The 15324-nt window shown below is 38.6% G+C and overlaps 1 protein-coding gene across 2 annotated transcripts in view; it reads left to right on the top strand.

The window, feature by feature from the left end:
* Positions 1-3760: 3760 nt before the first annotated feature.
* Positions 3761-15324, top strand: part of mtf2 (metal response element binding transcription factor 2) — a 28766-nt gene continuing 17202 nt past the window's right edge. The window contains exons 1-8 of one of the 2 annotated variants that reach the window (XM_047369051.1): positions 3761-4015; positions 4814-5012; positions 5458-5539; positions 9745-9855; positions 10033-10133; positions 11831-12009; positions 12122-12217; positions 14241-14309. In XM_047369051.1, the coding sequence (XP_047225007.1) occupies positions 4011-4015; positions 4814-5012; positions 5458-5539; positions 9745-9855; positions 10033-10133; positions 11831-12009; positions 12122-12217; positions 14241-14309 (842 nt within the window). In that variant the 5' untranslated portion in view covers positions 3761-4010. The remainder of the gene's footprint in view (positions 4016-4813; positions 5013-5457; positions 5540-9744; positions 9856-10032; positions 10134-11830; positions 12010-12121; positions 12218-14240; positions 14310-15324) is intronic. The other variant, XM_047369053.1, reaches the window with a different exon arrangement.

Here is a 15324-nt window from a genome sequence, read left to right as displayed (position 1 = left end):
AAAGCTTGGACAATGCCCCTCTCCAGAAAGGTGTCACAGGTAGACACAGAGTCAGGCCAGGTGTAGCTTCTAGGAAGAGAAAAGAGAGAGAAGTTAAAGTTAAAGTTAAAAGCTGAAATTACAGCAAATAATGCAAAATTGGATAATGTGAGAATGTAGCGAAGAGGGTGAAAGTGGTCATTATGTCCTCCAGCAGCCTAAGCCTATAGCAGCATAACTACAACGATAGCTCAGAATAACCTTAGCCACTCTAACTATAAGCTTTATCAAAAAGGAAAGTTTTAAGCCTAGCCTTAAAAGTAGACAGTTTGTCCATCTAGATCCCTCTGATGGCCATTGTTATACTAAAAACCACAACGATTGGGATATGTCTTTCTGTCAGATTGACCATAACCAAGGGAAAAGAGAGGGGTTCATACAGGTAGCAGAAATGGAGGGTGTGTTTGCACCTCAACCATAACTGAGCCGGTTTAGGCTAAACTTGTCTCCCCCTTACTCCATTCAACAGAGAGGGAAGAAGACGGAGGTAAAAAATAAAGAAGATAGTTCAGGATAACCTAAGCCACCCAACTATACGCTTTATCAAAAAGGAAAGTTTTAAGCCTAGCCTTAAAAGTAGACAGGGTGTCTGCCTTACGGACTAAAACTGGAGCTGGTTCCACAGGAGAGGACCCTGATAACTAAAAGATCTGCCTCCCATTCTACTTCTAGAGACTAGGAACCACCAGTGAATCTGCAGTCTGAGAACGAAGTGCTCTGTTAGGAACATATGGAACAATCAGATATCTGATGTATGATGGAGCTAGATCATTAAGGGCTTTATATGTGAGGAGGAGAATTTTAAATTCTATTCTAAATTTAACAGGGAGCCAATGAAGGGAAGCTAAATTCTAATTTTCATTAGAACTCTTGCTGCAGCATTTTGAATCAGCTGAAGGCTTTTAACTGCATTTTGTGGACATCTTGATAGTAATGAATTACAATTAATTAAGAATCATGCATTCAATTTCAAACCTAGTTTTCAGTTTAAAATGCCTATTGGCTTAAAGCTTGTTGTCATTATCGAACCACTCCTTTTGCAGCAATGCCTCCTCCAAAGCGAGCATGTGGCGACAGTGAATGGTTGATTCTATTAAGTTATCAACTTTCCACCAATGCCTCATATTAACTCATGTTTAAAAGGAGGAAACTGTAAGAAAAATATGTATTTTCCATTAATCCAGGTTGGTTTTAAAAAAATCTTCTAATGAGATTGATCATCTTGGGCTGCATATTGGTGCAGTTGTTAGCACTGTTGCTTTGCAGCAAGACGGTCCTGGGGTCAAATCCTGGCCAGGAGTCTTTTTGAATGAATCTTGCATGCATGTTCTTCCTCTGCATGGGTTGGTTCTCTCCAGGGACTCTGGTTGCCTTCCACAGTCCAAAAACATGTATATTAGGTTAAATTATGCCTCTAAACTGCCCTTAGGTATGAGTGTTTGCGTGCGTGGTTGTTTGACCTGTGTGTCTCTGTGGTGCCCTGTGATGGATGGATCACCTGTCCAGGGTGTACCCCACCTCTTGCCGACCAATGGAAACAGGCACTAACCTGCACCAAGCTGCGAACGGACTACATGTCAATTTGCAGCTTTGCCAGTTTGTATCCCATTTTGTAACCAAGTGCTGTCTTTGCATTCCCTATTGCCATTTTGTCTAGATATGTTTGTCATGTTTTATACATCTGCTTACTACACTGTTTACTTTTGTTTCTTTGTGTTGATCATTTGATAAGTGCAATATTTAAAAACAACACCAAAGAAAGAAAATAAACCAAACAAAAGAGAACACTATTTTGTAGTCACATTTGTCCACTTACTTTAACTGAAGAAGCTTAATGCATAGATGATTATAGAACGACTGTGTAAGAGTAATTAAAAATTTTCATGTTTTAAATTTACAATTGCGTGTATTGTGGTGTACAGCTGGCTAAAATAACTAAACTATAAGATTTAGGCAGGCAGAAGTAAATCACATGATATATTAAATGCAGATATGAAACATCTAAGAGGTTGGTACTAGTTAGAATGGTCAGTACAAAATGTTCCATGGCAGATGGCACTATTTTGTACCAGAAAAGTTGGCAACAAAACAATGAAAATTGTAAGGATTCGGTCTACAGACGGTTCAGATGCTAATTCAGATGTCAGATGCTGGCCCTTTTGTCATTTGGCATATTTGTCGTTTCATTCTGGACTTTTTAATGTAGAAAATACATCTGTCTTTCGTAGTGTCTTGACCAGGCTGCCAGGGGAACTTTTTATACCCGTTTTGACAGCTGGCAGCATTAAGCATATATTTCTTTATTCCATGACCTGGAATAAGAAGATGTGGTAATGTGACTCCAATAGATAATACTTATTACTAGGAGGTCATTTGGCATTAATAGGTTTTGGGGGTTATAATTTGTAATACCTTATAATTGGCATTTTACAAAACAGTGATCAGAATGTCAATCAGTGAAATCGTGTAATACAAGGTTTCAGATATAGATAGAAAAATGAAATTTTTTATCTCCACAATCATTGAAAATACATTAACAACAAAACCTAATATTCCACGATTTAAGTGGCTCTAAGTGAGTGTCTTCTTCATTGCCCACGTGTTGCAGTTTCCGCCCTTTCCATCATTATGTCGTACCGCTCAAATCTTTCTGCCATGCCATCCCGATTATCACTTCCACCTCGTCGTTAAGTCAATAAAGAGTTCTTTTTACTGATGACATGAATTTGGCTTTAATGTGAACCGTTCAGTCTCGAAGTTGGTATGATTACAGCACCATCTTGATCACAATATTATCTCACCGTCGAACTAAAACACAACATAAACTTCAATGAGATAGACAAATAGCTGGCTGACCCATCCTTGGAGGTAGAAATGAGGACCTAAACCAATGATTTAAAGATTTTAGCCCTTTCTAACTTAAATTGGCCCTTCCTGCTGCAACTTGCAACAATCATGCTTCAATGAGAGCGTGAATCACCTTTTTGGCGCACCAGCGGAATCAACATGCCATACATTAGTTCCTGTCTGAGAATTTTCAAAATAAATGTCCTAATGATACGTAAATATGCATAACGCTTAAATAAAATATATTCACTAAACTACGGCAGTAAAACCGATCATGTGTTACACATGTTCCACCATAATGTATACTTTTGTTTCTCTGGATATGCCTGATGGATAGAAAAATTGGTCCAAAGTTGAAAATGACAACATTAATTTCTAACCTGATTTTTGCAGTTGCTCTGAGTGAAAAAGCATAAATAATATGTGATAATAGAATATTTGAAATTGCGGTTTTAATACGCAAGAATTCCATTCGGACCAATCAATCGTCCATCTTTAAGCAGACACGCGCTTTTACGTTCCTGAAAAAAACAAAAAAAAAAACAAAACAGGAAACCTGACTCACAGAACTTTCGGTCATAGTAACTAACTTAATAAAAATGACCTGTTAATTCCATGGGGCGTGAGCACCAACAATTAGCCGCAAAATATACAAGCTTAGTCGTTTAGGTGAATATTCTGTTCTTCTGATTAAATATAATTTCAGGAAAAAATGTATAAGTTATAACTTTATTAGTGTCTCTACCCTATATTTAAAGAAAAATCCAACAAAAAATTTATTTAAGGACAGTAATATTGTTCTTTCAGGGGCGGATATGCTGTTCTTGGTAGGTGAACTGCCAACCATTTCAAATGTTTGAAAATGGTGCAGGCAGCAGCCGACTACCAGTAGCAGCAACGACGCTTCCCATAATGCACTCCCCTTTCATCAGCGGGAAACCAAAATGGCGAATGTGCTGGGGGAAAATGAACCGTTTGTTATTTTCTAAGGACGGCTCGAGTTCTAAGGGTTTTCGGAGCACGCATTAGAGATACATATAAACCACAGCAGCAGCGGGAAAACAGCCTCGCGCCTTTTCAGCTTTTTCGTCTCGCGAGGCATTAGTAACATCGGAGGTGACCGAATGAGGTATTGTTGTCATGTTTTCCTCCCGCTGAGGGGGTGTGGGTTCGACGGTCAGTGACCTGGCCGGGGGAGCTGCTTTGCATATGGGGTGTTCGTGTTATCAGCATCACCTGGATTTTCTTATAAAAGACATAACTTCCTCCACCATTCAAACTAGATGCTAAACTTGTCTTTTATCTTGCCTGGTGCCAGTTTTTTTTGTTCAGTCCTTTTCCAGACAAAGAACTGAAAAGAAGCGGCGGAACACAAGAAAACCAAAAACTGTATAAAAAAAATAAAAAATCTCTTTATATAAAACAGCGAAAACATAGATAGTCATAAACAGATTATAAGTAAGTGGTTACAAGAAAATTCATTAATCCTTTGCGTTTATTTTTGGGTCTAATGGGTTTATTATAGATTATATTTAGCGTCCAAGCCTCAATTTAATTGGCAATTAGTGCCAATCATCGTCATAATCAGCAGTTAAATGTGCGCACTGAAGGGTGACTGGCTTTCCACCTTGTTTTAGCTTTGGAACAACACAATGCACCCTTGTATTTCAAAACCCCACGACACATTCAGGACTTCATATTTGTAATGTCTCAAAATAAGCCTTCTGCCACATTTTGCATAGCAAAATAAAAAATACGAGTTTCCAATATTTTACATTTCCACTGCTGACAACGGCGTTTTTTTCAGATTTCCTCAAACTGGTGTTGTGTGCATGCATTTCAGCATTTCCACAAGAGTTTAGATTTAATTGCCGAATGTTTAAACATGTGCGCATGTGTTCTATTGTGTTTTGCTTCCTGTTTTTAGAGACTCAGGGGTTGTGGATCACTCTTCTCTCCATCACAGAGCTCACCCCGAGCAGCAGCAGACTGCGTCCCTGTCACCCTGTGGCCTCTCTGCAAGGGGGGAGTATGGGGAAGACGACATGGCTGCCAGGTTTACAGAGGGACAGGATGTGCTGGCCAGGTGGTCTGATGGCTTGTTTTATTTGGGAACAATCACAAAGGTTGGTGTCAAGGAGGTGTTGCTTAGAATGTCTTTATAGCAAGATTTGTTTAGTAATTAGGTTGTTTATCTTATTATCTGCCACAAAGTTTTTCCTTGTTTTTACACGAGTAGTCTGTCTTTACAGTAGGTCTGCACCATTATAGAACATCATGCAATGGCAACACTTTTGGTAAAAATTAAGATGCCAGTATCAGTTGCAATAAATGCCGGCATACACTTTAATTAGACTGTATATAGTATTGTTATATTCATGACACAATTGTCAAACAATAGTTGGATTCCAAATAGTCATTTGCGATATTGCTATTGCACACACTAATCTTTAAATGACAATATCTTCATTATACTGTTTTGTGCAACCCTACTTTACAGCATTATTAGGTCTTAAACCAGGGACTTATTAGAAAGGTGCAAATCTTTTTTTGGTGTGTTTCCCTCTTCAGATAGATCGGGACAAGCAGCGTTGCTTTGTGGTTTTTGAGGATAGATCCAAGTCTTGGGTTCTTTGGAATGATATTCAAACAGGTAAAATGTCCACATTTCAAGGTCTACATTTTGGTAATTAGATATGAATTCATTCTTTTATGTGTCTTGGAAATGCAGTTGGTTTGCAGGAAATAGAAATAAGACACAAAAACATACCAACAAAGACATGCTCTAATACAGTGACCTAGGTGTTTACAGATCCATGAGCAATTGTTGTATTGATAGATTTTTATAATTTAATATTCAAACTGCATTTAAAAAACAATCAGAAAGAGAAGTTGCTTTCTTTCATTCAACAAAGAGAGAGAGGTGGAAATAAAGGAGTTTCTTCAACTGAAATATAAAAAAATGGCTAGGAGCCAACTGTTTTGGACAAGAAGACAGAAGTTGACCACCAATGTTCTCAGGCCCTGGATTTTTCCTGATGATATATTTCAGTATAATTACTTTGTTCCATGCAGTAGACAAAACCTTGCAGATGACAATGAATCTTTTCCAAATAAATGTTCTACAAAGACATTAGGCTTATATACACTGGAGGTACATTTAAATCTCAGGTTATTAAATGGATTTGTAGCATCCCCCTGTTTGAGTTATAATATCAGACTTATGTAGTTCCTCTACTGACAGTTAACAGTCTGCTGTATCAGTGCTGTAGCAGTACACGCTCAATGGAAAACAATCACCACAGGAAAGATAAGGAGAAAAACACAAGTGTCATTTTACCCTCATGCACCACTTTAAAATGAGTTCTTGCCTGATAGTGGAAATGGGCCTTTTTGGATGCATTATGAAAACATCTTGATCAAAGGTAACTAGAGATGTTCAACTTGATTTGCTTTAAACACAGTTATTGATGTAGTTTATTAGTGGTCATTGCTAATGGCATATTTTTTGTTTTTTGTTGGAAAGGGGATAAATATTCAGATACACAAATTAATTTTGGATAAGAAGATTTTTAAGATGTATTTTCTTGGGGCGCGACAGTGACGCAGGGGTAGAACGCATGACCCATGTTCAGAGGCTTCAGTCCTTGAAGCAGCAGTTGCGGGTTCAATTCCTGGCAGCCTTTGCTGCATGTCTTCCCCCTCTCTCCACCCCTTTCCTGTCAGCTTACTGTTAAAAAAAAACACCTAAAGCTCACCAGTATGTTACTGTACTGCTGAGTATGCTAATTCAAAGGTTAAAGTGAACTGGCACCACTTAACTTTCTCTTTTATTACTGTCCAGCCTACATCTACTCCTTAAACAATCCAGAGAGGATGTAACTGTTACTTGGCTGCCAGTAGACCTGGATTTGACTCAGGGTGTTTTCCTTTATTGGGTTCTTCCCTTCTTTTATCTATTGATAAAGCTATAGTTAATTCATTGATCATTAAACTGCCTTAAGTTATGGGCTCAGATCAGGAAATGTAATAATTTTTGCTTTTCTCACTTTATAGTCCCATATCAGCTAATCACTTAGTTCCACCCTCCACCTCAGATTGGGTTTTTCAGGTTTGATTAAATTGATTCTATTAAAAATAAAATCTTTGACATATTCTTGAAGATGATTACTTCATCCTCAGCAAGTGAGACAACATTGGAAGTAACTGTAGAACCTGATCTGTGTTTGGACTGTTTTGATCCTTTGGAGCTTCCTGAGTTATCAGAAATATTAGCTTCATCTAAACCTTCAACTTGCATGTTAGACCCAATCCCAACCAAATTATATAAGGAAGTGTTCCCTCTGATTACCAGCCCCATTTTAGATATGATCCACATAGCCCTGTCTTTCAGTGTTTAAATCTTTCTCTCTCCTAGACATGGTGATTGACTGAGCTTCTACTGTGACTAACTCTATGTGCTCTCTTTCAGACTCAATCCTTGAAAACTGGCTCAGAGTTTATCTGTTCTTTCTTTCTAGATGAAATGTCTAAAGGAGCTACATCCACTAACATATACTTTTCCTTCCCATAGAAAGTACTCCTGGATCAGTGCTTCTTTGTTCTCTTTGTGTCTCTGCTCTGTTCTCTCAAACCCCCAGTCGGTCGTGGCAGATGGCCGCTCACACTGAGCCTGGTTCTGCTGGAGGTTTCTTCCTGTTAAAAGGGAGTTTTTCCTCTCCACTGTTGCTACATGCATGCTCAGTATGAGGGATTGCTGCAAAGTCAACACCAGTGACTGTCCACTGTCTCTACATGCTCAACTGGGAGGAGTTAATGCTACAAGTCACTGACTGGATGCAATCTGCTGGGTTTCCTTAGATAGAAAAACTCTTTATCCAATTTGAATAAATAACTGAATCTGACTGCACTGTTCAATGGTTAGGATTAATTGGAATGTATGTACCTGACTTTTGTGAAGTGCCTTGAGACGACGTGTTGTGAATTGGCGCTATATAAATAAACTGAATTGAATTGAATAGGACAAACTAGCATAATTGAAGCAGCTGTGCACAAAGTGTACCCAACATGTACTGGAATACTTACAGTACAAACATATTTTTCCTTCCCAACTTTCCAGATGACTGACTGTGATTATTTACTATAAACTACACCTTTAGCCATATCTGATCAAATAAAATCTGGTTCAGAGGAAGATTTAAACCTTTCAAATTCAGATGATGTTCATGATTCAGTGCAACGTTGGTACAGTGTTCTAGAAAGGTATTGTGCCATTTACACATTTCTTATGTTTTTGCTTACTTTTACCTTTTCAATAACTGGCAGTCATATTTAACATTGCCATGGAGGGATTTTGGCCCACTCTTCTTTTTTAAAGGATGGTTTTAATTCACTCTCCTTGGAGGGTTTTTAAGCGTGAACAGCCTCTTTAAGGCCTTGGCCTGGCATAGCATCTCAATTGCAATTAAGTATGAACTTTGACTTGGCCACTTTAAAACCTTTTTTTCTCCACCATTAAGAGGTGGACCTTCTGTTACACTTCAGATCACTGTCCTTCTCCATAATCCAAGTGGGTTTGAGTTTAAGGTCAAAAACCGATACTTGTGCAAGGATGTTCTGGTAGTGAGCAGAATTTATGGTCATGTCAATTTTCACAAGTCATTCAGACCCTGAAGCAGTAAATAGCCCCAAACCATCACACTACCACAACCACGCTTGACATACTTTTTTTCTGAAATGTTAGTTTTATGCTTGATGCAACGGGACACATGGCTTCTTATGAATTCCACTTTAATCTCATCAGTCCACAGAATATTTTCCCAATCTCTTGGGGATCATCCAGAGGTTTTTGGTAAATGTGAGACAAGCCTTTATGTTCTTATTGGTCAGCAGAGATTTTGACCTTGGAACTTTCCCATGATGCCATTTTTGCCAAGTCAAGGTTATTTATATTGTGCTTTTCAGCAACAAGGCACTCAAAGCGCTGGATTCCCAGTCTTTCTTATTGTTCATTCATAAACTCTGAACTTAACTGAAACGACAGGCCTGCAGTGCTTTAGATATTCTCGGTTCTTCTTGGAGCTCTTCAGGGTCCTTGAATGTGCTCTTGACCAATTTATTCACTCTTCCATGTTTTCTGCATTTATGGAGAAAGGTTCACCATGGTTCAAATTATTAGAAATGGCTTTATAACAGTTTGCAGTGATAGATATAAATGACTTTTTTTCTCATCTGTTCTTCAAATATGTTGCTTTCTTTAGACCTTTTTACCCTACTTCATGTAGTGAGTGAGGTTCTATTTAAATATATTTTTTAGATTCTCCATGTTTGGCAGTAAGCAGGCCTGGGTGGAACTACATAAATTTAATTCGGCTTTCCAAAAATGAGCTTCATCACACCAAACAAAACAAACCGAAGAAATCTGTAAAGGAGAACCACACAGCATTATAATTTAACACTATTCACTGCAAAGGAGCTCACTTAGTTTGGCCAGTGAGTTTGGCCTCAGATTAGAGTTAGCTAGGGAACTGTTGAAACTGTCCCTTAACCCATCACTTGGTCTCTTTGGTACAGAAAGGGAGGAAGCTTAACGTTTACTCGTTATTTATGAATGCGCTGATATTTGGACATTTTTGAGATGGACAACTGCTGCCCTGCTTACTGATATTCAGTAGCTTTCATCCATGAATAAGATTCAGGGATCTAAGAGAATCAGGTCGACATGTTTGATAAGACCTCATTGATATGTCTGCTGCACAGAGAATAATTGTTCCATTATGATCATTTTATGTGTTCTTGCTGCTGATTTGTAAAAATGGTAAAACAAAAATTTATGTTGATTATTTCTCTCCACTTCAGGGGACGAAGGCGACCAGGATGATGAGGATGATGACATTGTGTGCTCCATATGCCAGGATGAGACCTCAGAGGAACCTAACGAGATTGTCATTTGTGACAAATGTGGTCAAGGTACACATTGTTTTGGATGCCTTCTAAAGCAAACTAAGAAGAAAAGAGATTTATATGTAGAGACTGGTAATAAGTAGCTTAGTTCTAATTTGTTTCCTAATTAAATATGTGCCTGTTGCAGTAAGTTTTGTTTTTGGCAGACTTGCTTACATGACAGTAAATATGTTTGCCATCCAGGCTACCATCAGATGTGTCATTCGCCCATTATTGATGCTGCAGTCATTGACTCTGATGACAACTGGCTGTGCTCAGAATGTGAACTGGCTTCTTTGTCTGAGGTAGGAGTCGGATTTTGGAACAATGGATTATATATGAAATTAGGTTCTTTTAGTTCTTTAAAGGAGTGAGGACCAGTATGTTCCCCAGATAATATTTAACCCAGGGATGGGTAATAATCTTTACCAAGAAAAATTAATAAATACAAATTACTCTATCAATTAGTCATTCAGCGATAACTGATGTTTGCAAGCCCCAAAATCAGATTATGGGTGTGTAGCAGATTGATATAAGAGTCCTTCAGGCATTTAAAGAAGCAAGGATATTCTGGATATTCATTCAAATTCAGGTTTGTTCCAATAATGAAATGAATTACACATAGTCAAGTAATATAATAAATATTAACTACACAAGGTTCTACTTACTATTGATTTATTTAAGTGAAAGTGTTTCAGAGTGAATAAACATTAGAGAAATACTTGAATGCATTTGATCTGAAGGTCAAATTATATTTGAGGATTTTTCTCATGTTTTGTAACAATAGAGCCAGGGAGATATGTTATTTATTATACAGTAAAATAAGAAGCATGTATCTAAGATTGCAATGGTGGTAAAAAGAGAGCACCCTCCTTTTAAAATCTAGTTTGCTTTGTACATATGTTAGTGTTTCCTGCACAACCCTTTTCATCTTGACTTAAGGTTATATCTCAAAGCCTTTAACGTAAGAGGGTGTGCTCTGGTTTTACCATGACTGTAGATTCAGCTGTTCATGGAGATGATGATCAGGCGAAATGAGAGTTTATTACTACACCATTACTCTAATAAAGGTGCATAAAAAGATGAACTCTTTAATACAGCTGCCTTCTCCCTCTGCCACCCCACTATTGCATTTTGATGAAAACAAAAATACCCCTGAAATTGACAGTTTATTGCTTTAAATTACCATCACCAATTGTGAAACATTAACTGCCAGGTATGGTTTCAAACTTAATCAAATATGAAATATGTTACACATATAAAGTTAGGAGGAGAATTGTATTTCAAACAACGTTCGACATTTGTTTAATCTCAGAGACTGAGATGTGAACAATTCTACAAGAAAGAAGCAAAAGGACAAAACATATGCGAGTCTATTATGACTTCTGTTATTTCTAAAGCCACTAGACCATACACACGGAAGAAGTAGTGTAAATGCTCAGGGGTCTATAACGATGCAAACTAATTAGACAAATAGAAAATGCAAATGAATAAAAACATGAAACTAATTTGATATAAAATAAAGCACATAATCATAAGAACAATTGAGCATTTCAACAGTTTGCGACAGAAAGCTGTAGCAGGTGCTACTTAGTTTGCCTGATGACAGCAGTTCTAATTCCTAAAGAGATTGTTAGGAGTCTTTCAATGTTCAGCTCCCTGTTACTGCAGCGACTGAAGCAGATCCTGGACAGAGTAGGGAAAATCTAGTAAACCATTCAGCTCCCCTCACTATTCTCTCCAGGGCTCTCTTGCTTGACATGATGCAGCTGGAACTCCACACTGAGCTCTATTGTGTTGATGTATTGCATCCCAGCATGGTACTAAAGTGGTGGGAAATTACATGAGATTTTCTTCACATGGTAGCTGTTCACTCATATGTAAAGAGGAGAGAATATTAGTCAAGCTGATTCACGACAAAGTTACGTTAGTCTGACTAAAAACTCTGTAAAAAGTTGTGCAACCAAGAACATGTATGATTATTATTTTTTTGTAAATGCAGAGGGGTAGTGCGCACAGGCAAGGGTCCTCCACCACAAGCTTTATAAAGCAAGAACACCAGCAGCAGGAGCACATGGAGTTTCATCTATCCTTTCCCTATGCCACAGAGGAACTTGTGTGGGATCAGGGCCATAAGACGAACATCCAGCAATGCTACTGCTACTGTGGAGGACCCGGAGAGTGAGTAGCACATTACATTCTGCAAGCATGCAGAAACTGTTGAATGAATTCCACAAATTATGTCATGTCACATATATCAACATAAGTTGTTTGTGTGTGTGTTTATTTATAGCTGGTACCTGAAGATGTTGCAGTGTAACAGGTGTCAGCAGTGGTTCCATGAGAACTGTCTACATTGCTTACAGGCTCCGCTGCTCAATGGAGATAGGTGCAAACACTTAACAATACAGTCTAAAGTATGTGACTTGGTTTAGGTGGTGTTTATTCATTATGGTTAATTCTATCACTGATAAAAGTTTTTAAATTGATTTCTTAAATGAGGATACTTAATATTTATAAATCATGAATTTAGTTGAAAACCAAACACAATGGCACAGCTCGGAGATTTGAATTTTGTTTGCAATCGTGCCATATACAGGTCCTTCTCAAAATATTAGCATATTGTGATAAAGTTCATTATTTTCCATAATGTCATGATGAAAATTTAACATTCATATATTTTAGATTCATTGCACACTAACTGAAATATTTCAGGTATTTCATTGTCTTAATACGGATGATTTTGGCATACAGCTCATGAAAACCCAAAATTCCTATCTCACAAAATTAGCATATTTCATCAGACCAATAAAAGAAAAGTGTTTTTAATACAAAAAACGTCAACCTTCAAATAATCATGTACAGTTATGCACTCAATACTTGGTCAGGAATCCTTTTGCAGAAATGACTGCTTCAATGCGGCGTGGCATGGAGGCAATCAGCCTGTGGCACTGCTGAGGTCTTATGGAGGCCCAGGATGCTTCGATAGCGGCCTTTAGCTCATCCAGAGTGTTGGGTCTTGAGTCTCTCAACGTTCTCTTCACAATATCCCACAGATTCTCTATGGGGTTCAGGTCAGGAGAGTTGGCAGGCCAATTGAGCACAGTGATACCATGGTCAGTAAACCATTTACCAGTGGTTTTGGCACTGTGAGCAGGTGCCAGGTCGTGCTGAAAAATGAAATCTTCATCTCCATAAAGCTTTTCAGCAGATGGAAGCATGAAGTGCTCCAAAATCTCCTGATAGCTAGCTGCATTGACCCTGCCCTTGATAAAACACAGTGGACCAACACCAGCAGCTGACACGGCAACCAGACCATCACTGACTGTGGGTACTTGACACTGGACTTCTGGCATTTTGGCATTTCCTTCTCTCCAGTCTTCCTCCAGACTCTGGCACCTTGATTTCCAAATGACATGCAGAATTTGCTTTCATCCGAAAAAAGTACTTTGGACCACTGAGCAACAGTCCAGTGCTGCTTCTCTGTAGCCCAGGTCAGGCGCTTCTGCCGCTGTTTCTGGTTCAAAAGTGGCTTGACCTGGGGAATGCGGCACCTGTAGCCCATTTCCTGCACACGCCTGTGCACGGTGGCTCTGGATGTTTCTACTCCAGACTCAGTCCACTGCTTCCGCAGGTCCCCCAAGGTCTGGAATCGGCCCTTCTCCACAATCTTCCTCAGGGTCCGGTCACCTCTTCTCGTTGTGCAGCGTTTTCTGCCACACTTTTTCCTTCCCACAGACTTCCCACTGAGGTGCCTTGATACAGCACTCTGGGAACAGCCTATTCGTTCAGAAATGTCTTTCTGTGTCTTACCCTCTTGCTTGAGGGTGTCAATAGTGGCCTTCTGGACAGCAGTCAGGTCGGCAGTCTTACCCATGATTGGGGTTTTGAGTGATGAACCAGGCTGGGAGTTTTAAAGGCCTCAGGAATCTTTTGCAGGTGTTTAGAGTTAACTCGTTGATTCAGATAATTAGGTTCATAGCTCGTTTAGAGACCCTTTTAATGATATGCTAATTTTGTGAGATAGGAATTTTGGGTTTTCATGAGCTGTATGCCAAAATCATCCGTATTAAGACAATGAAAGACCTGAAATATTTCAGTTAGTGTGCAATGAATCTAAAATATATGAATGTTAAATTTTCATCATGACATTATGGAAAATAATGAACTTTATCACAATATGCTAATATTTTGAGAAGGACCTGTAATTTGTCTTATTCGCAGCAGAAAGGCGGTGTATATGTAGGCTTATATACCACATATCTAAAATGTAACCTGGCAATAGTTGAAATCGAATGTAATGAAATCCTCGCCTAAATGTTGAGGTGATATCTTTCTCTTCAAGATGCTCATTGATCACACAATGTTGCAGTGCAAGACATGTCGATAATATGGAGTGTTCTTGTATGCAGGTTTTACATCTTCGTCTGTTCAGTATGCAGTGGTGGACCGGAGTTCATTGACCGGCTGCCTCTCAGCTGGTAAGTGAGTCAAAGGCTTACTGTCTGTCACACAGGGTTCGCTCTCGGGCTCAAAACTTATTAGCTGCTGTGGCTACTTGTCATCAAATTCAATCAGCCCCAGACAACATTGATCAGCCACAACCTGAATACAGCGTTGGTAAAAAAAAAAAAGAAATTTCCATGGTTTAAACTGAAGTTAGATGTAATTTATTGCAATCTTAGACAACAAACTTTGAAGATAAATTCTGCAGACTTGAACAAGATGAAGTGTAGTACGAGTTTTAGAGATAAAGTAACTACCTAAATGTGCATGTCTCTCTGTCTGGCTGCCGGTAACTAGGACCTGCCTCTCACTGACCAGCAGTGTTCTCTAGAAGCCAAGCGTTGGTTAGGTTAGGAAAACTACTGCACAGATCCTTATTGCCTGATATGTCACTCAGCAGAAGATTTCTCACAATCTACACTTAGTACCGTCCCCATCTATGTGAACCTCGTGTCTAACTGTTTAAAACCCCAAGAAACTAATGACTTGAAGTATAGAAGTAAGCAAAAAATCTTCATTTTATTATCATTTTCCTTGACGCACTGTTTAAATGACAAATGCATAAATCAACATAATGGTGAAGTTGCATTCACATTCTAGAAAAAGCAGAGCTAAACCTAAATCAATAGTAATATTAGTGTTACCATTTGCACTTAGTCATATTACATTTTGTTTGTTTCTCCTTCTATAAACAGTGCCTGAAAGGCATATTTATGTTTTATAGAAACAAATACAAAGAGTAGAAATTTCACCTGATCACTTTGTTGCTGTTGCACAGTTACATCCTTACAAAAAGAACATGGACTCAACAAGAGGAAAAAAAGTGAGATTTTCATCAGCTATGTTTTAACCATCCACTGCTCATCGATAGGCTGGATGGTGTACAGCTATATGGTTGCTGGAGGGAATGAGCTCAGACAGATGCACAGATCAGAGGGGCAACGCTCCATATGACACGGTGTAAACTGCTACCAACAATAAAACATTCAG

Source organism: Girardinichthys multiradiatus, chromosome 6 (assembly GCF_021462225.1).
Source record: "Girardinichthys multiradiatus isolate DD_20200921_A chromosome 6, DD_fGirMul_XY1, whole genome shotgun sequence".
Taxonomy (NCBI): domain Eukaryota; kingdom Metazoa; phylum Chordata; class Actinopteri; order Cyprinodontiformes; family Goodeidae; genus Girardinichthys; species Girardinichthys multiradiatus.
This window is presented reverse-complemented; position numbering and strand designations above follow the sequence as displayed.